General features: G+C 42.6%; 1 protein-coding gene across 8 annotated transcripts in view; it reads left to right on the top strand.

The window, feature by feature from the left end:
- Positions 1-4678, top strand: part of LOC105503748 (dehydrogenase/reductase SDR family member 4-like) — a 15628-nt gene that overhangs the window by 8803 nt on the left and 2147 nt on the right. For 2 of the 8 annotated variants that reach the window (XM_011930804.1, XM_011930803.1), the window contains 4 exons: positions 3454-3524; positions 3624-3675; positions 3970-4104; positions 4575-4630. In XM_011930804.1, coding sequence (XP_011786194.1) covers positions 3454-3524; positions 3624-3675; positions 3970-4104; positions 4575-4630 — 314 coding nt within the window. The remainder of the gene's footprint in view (positions 1-3453; positions 3525-3623; positions 3676-3969; positions 4105-4574; positions 4631-4678) is intronic. The other 6 variants (XM_011930805.1, XM_011930810.1, XM_011930809.1 and 3 more) reach the window with 4 other exon arrangements.

The raw sequence follows: 4678 nt of genomic DNA, 5'->3' as shown, positions 1-4678 counted from the left end.
AAAAGATTTCTCTGTAGCATGCAATGCTGTTTCATAGCATTTACCCACAGTAGAACTTCTTTCAAAATTGGAGTCAATCCTATCAAACTCTGCCACTGCTTAGTCAACTAAGTTCATGTAATATTCTAAATCTCGTGTTGTGATTTCAACAATGTTTGTGGCATCTTCACCAGAAATAGATTCCATCCCAAGAAACCACTTTCCTTGCTTATCCATAAGAAGCAACTCCTGAGCCATTTACATTTTGTCGTGAGATTGCAGCAATTCAGTCCCATCTTCAGGCTCTACCTCTGGGTCTCTTGCTATTTCCACCACATCTGCAGTTCCTTCCTCTGATGCAGTCTTGAACCCCTCCACGTCATCCATGAGGGTTGGAATCAACTTTTTCCAGACTCCTGTTAATGTAGATATTTTGACCTCCTCCCATGAATCACAAATATTCTTAATGGCATCTAGAATGGTGAATCCTTTTCAGAAGGTGTCAGTTAACTTTGCTAAGATCCATCAGAGGAATCACTATCTATGGCAGTTATAGCCTTACAAAATGTATTTCTTAAATAATAAGTCTTGCAAGTCAGAAGTACCCCCTGATCCATGGACTACAGAATGGATGTTGTGCTAGCAGGCATGAAAACAACATTAATCTCCTTGTACATGTCCATCACAGCTTTTGACTGACCAGGTGCATTGTCAATGAGCAGCAATAGTTTGAAAGGAATCTTTTTCTGAGCAGTAGCCATCAACAGTGAGCTTTAAATGTTCAGTTAACCATGCGATAAACAGATGTACTCTTATTCAGGCTTTGTTTTCCATTTATAGAGCATGGGCAGAGTAGATTTAGCATAAATCTTGAGAGCCATAGAATTTTCAGAATGATAAATGAGCATTGGCTTCAACTTAAAGTCACTGGCTGCATTAGACCCTAACAAGAGAATAAGCCTGTCCTTTGACGTTTTGAAGCCAGGCGTGACTTCTCCTCTCTAGCTATTAAAGCCCTACATGGCATCTTCTTCCACTAGAAGGTTGTTTCATCTACAGGAAAATCTGTTGTTTGGTGTAGCCGCCTTCATCACTGATCTTAGCTAGATCTTCTGGATAACTTGCTGCAGCTTCTACATCAGCACTTGCTGCTTCACCTTGCACTTTTATGTTACAGAGATGGCTTCTTAAACCTCATGAACCAACCTCTGCTAGCTTCCAACTTTTCTTCTGGAGCTTCCTCACCTCTCTCAGCCTTCAAAGAATTAAAAAGTTAGGGCCTTTTTCTGATTAGGCTTTGGCTTAAGGGAATGTTGTGGCTAGTTTGATCTTCTATCCAGAACACTAGAACTTTCTCTCCATATTAACAATAAAGCTGTTTTGCTTTCTTATCATTTATGTGTTCACAGAAGTAGCACTTTTAATTTCCTTCAAGAATTTTTCCTTTGCACTCACAATTTGGCTAACTGGTGCACATGGCCTAGCTTTCAGCCTGCCTCAGCTTTCAACATGCCTTCCTCACTAAGCTCAATTATTTCTAGCCTTTGATTTGAAGTGCAAGATGTGTGACTCTTCCTTTCACTTGAACACTTACAGGCCATTATATGGTTATTAATTGGTCTAATTTCAATATAAATGTGTCTCAGGGAATACGGAGGCCCACAGAGAGGGAGAGAGATGGGAGAAGGGCAGAGCAGTCAGAACGTACAACATTTATCGATTAAGTTCACCTTCTTTTCTGGGTGTGGTTTGTGGTACCCCAAAACACTTGTAATAAAAACATGAAAGATCACTGATCACAGATCACCATAACAGATATAATAATAATGAAAAAGTCTGAAATATTCCAAGAATTACTGAAATGTGACCCAGAGACAAAGTCAGCACATGCCATTGGAAAAATGGCTCCAATTAGCGCAGGGTTGCCACGAAACTTCAATTTGTAAAAAAAAAAAAAAAAAAAAACACACACACACAATATCTGCAAAGCATAATAAAATGAGATGTGTCTATAACTTTTATATATTTTTTAAACTATCACAGTACATCAAATCCAAACATAATGGCTGATCCTTGATTGAGCTCTGGACTTTAAAAAACACAACACACATTTGGAGGACAAATGAGGCCAATATATTAGATAGCACTATCATCATTGTCAGACTCTTGGTTGTAATAACAGATTATGGTTGTGTAAAAGAACATCGTTACTCTCTGGAAATGTATGATAAGTATTTAGGGATAGAGCATTGTAATATCTGCAACTGAGTTTACTTAGTTTATTTTATTTATGTATTTATTTTTGTGATGGAGCCTCACACTATTCCCCAGGCTGGAGTGCAGTGGTGCTATCTCGGCTCACTGCAACCTCCACCTCCTGGGTTCAAGCTCTTCTGCCGTCTCATCCTCCTGAGTAGCTGGGACTACAGGCACACGCCACCACATCCGGCTAATTTTTGTATTTTTAGTACAGGCGAGGTTTGCCATGTTGCCCAGGCTGGTCTCAAACTCCTGACCTCAAAGTGGTCCACCCACCTTGGCCTCCTGAAATTCAGGGATTACAGGCATGAGCCACCATGACCAGCCCTGAGTTACTTTTTTTTAGTTTACATTTTTATTTTTTTAATTTTTGTTCTTAGTAATTTTTCATTTTATTATATAAAATGTTTCAGAAAACTTGCAACTGAGTTTCAGTGGTTCATTTAAAAAACTGTACAGATCTACAGAGAGGACAAACGGGACAAAATGTGAACAATTGGTGAATCTAAGTGAAGGATCTCCAGATATTCGTTGTACTTCTATTTCCAATTTTTCTGTAAGACTGAAATATTTTAATATAAGCACTTGTCTAGAACAATGTAAACAGGGGTCACACATTTGTTTTACATTATGGATGTCGGGATTCTGATTGTAGCCTGTCCCCCAGCTTCCCCAGAAGGTGCCTCCTCATGATCCCACTTCCTAATCAGGTCTAGCCAGGCAGTCCATCCTAGAGGGGCAAGAGCATCTCACTCCCTAAGCAGAGAAGCCAGAGAAGTGCTAGAACAACCCAAGGTATCCAAGGTCAGGCCACATTTTCCCCGAGAAGCATGGCCCACTCTAAGACAGGTCCAGGAGGCTGACTTGCAGGCTTTCCCTACTTTGAAGAAATGCAGAACACGCAGCTCAAATCCAAAGGAGCCCTAAGGATTTAGGCCCCTTCTGGGCCACATCATACCTGGCTGTTTATGAAACAAGATGAACAAGGTTCCATTTTTTCTCACCTGAACCTAATATATCATTATCTAGCTAGGCAGCTGGTGAGAGCTACTTCTCCCTGAACCTCAGTTTCTTCATGTGTAAGATGCAGGTATATCATCCTAAGATCTTCGTCAGCTCTGACAAACATCCTAGGAACCCACTCTAACTCCTCATTGCCATGCCTCCTCCAGTGCTCTTCACTCATGCTATTTCCCCTTCTTCTCTTGGCTTCAGACTCTGGACATTAATGTGAAGGCCCCAGCCCTGATGACAAAGGCAGTGGTGCCAGAAATGGAGAAACAAGGGTACAGAGAGTGAGGGAGAGCCTGGGTGAGATGGGACCCCACACGGGCTGAGGGCAGTGGTCCATGCAGGGAAGAGGGTCAGCTCTCTTCTTTTTCCAGAGGCGGCTCAGTGGTGATCGTGGCCTCCATAGCAGCCTTCAGTCCATCTCCTGTAAGAACCCTTTTGACTGCCCCTTCCATCCCATCCTGTACATCTTTCCACCCCACCTGTTACCCAAAGAAGTTTGTGTCCCCTTTTAGAATCACACCACCAAGTCCCTGTCCACATAATAGATGCCTTGCCTCCACAAACCATAACCTAAGGGAGGTTTAGCCACAAGACAGTTTCCTAACTGTGCCCCTCCATTACAGGAGATCCCTATTGAGCACTGCCCTTTATGTCTAGTTATTAGAACCAAGAATGACCTGGAAATTATGAGTCTAACCCATTGTTTTCTATCTCCAGGGCTTCACTCCTTACAATGTCAGTAAAACAGCTTTGTTGGGCCTCACCAAGAACCTGGCCATAGAGTTGGCCCCAAGGAACGTTAGGGTGAACTGCCTAGCACCTGGACTTATCAAGACCAGCTTCAGCAGGATGGTGAGGAAGGGGAGCTCTGCATCCCACTGGAACCCCTTAAAAGGCATCCATCTTCTTGGACAGGGAAGCCCAGTACCTGATTCCTGAACTCTCAACCACTCCGTTCTCCTTCCCTGGGCTTTTCTATATTCCCTCTCTGTACCAGCTGCCCTATCTAAGCCAGACTCCAATCACACCATTCCTAAGCCATAGGGTGGAGACTGAGGTATTCAGACTCTACTCACACTGTTTCCTCTCCCCTTACGTGGATGAGATTGGAGAGATGCAGCAAAATGCATCACTAGAACCTGAAAGAAATGAAACACATGAGGGCAGTGGGGAGAGCTGGGAGCTAGGAAAAGAAATAGGAAGTGAAAGAGGGAAGTCTCTCCATACTTACTTTCTGTTGCCATGAGGATGGGCAGTTTCTTCTCTTTTTGTTCCTCACTTTCCTCTTCTTAAACATAAAGAGATTTCCCTTCCTCCTGCAGCTCTGGATGGACAAGGAAAAAGAGGAAAGAATGAAACAAACCCTACAGATAAGAAGGTAAAACTGTTATGGCATCAAGGGCCCTAAGAGGCATGAAGATGGAAA

Source organism: Colobus angolensis, unplaced genomic scaffold (genome assembly GCF_000951035.1).
Source record: "Colobus angolensis palliatus isolate OR3802 unplaced genomic scaffold, Cang.pa_1.0 Scaffold88, whole genome shotgun sequence".
NCBI lineage: Eukaryota > Metazoa > Chordata > Mammalia > Primates > Cercopithecidae > Colobus > Colobus angolensis.
The sequence above is the reverse complement of the archived record's forward strand: the minus strand, read 5'-3'. Positions and strand labels throughout refer to the sequence as shown.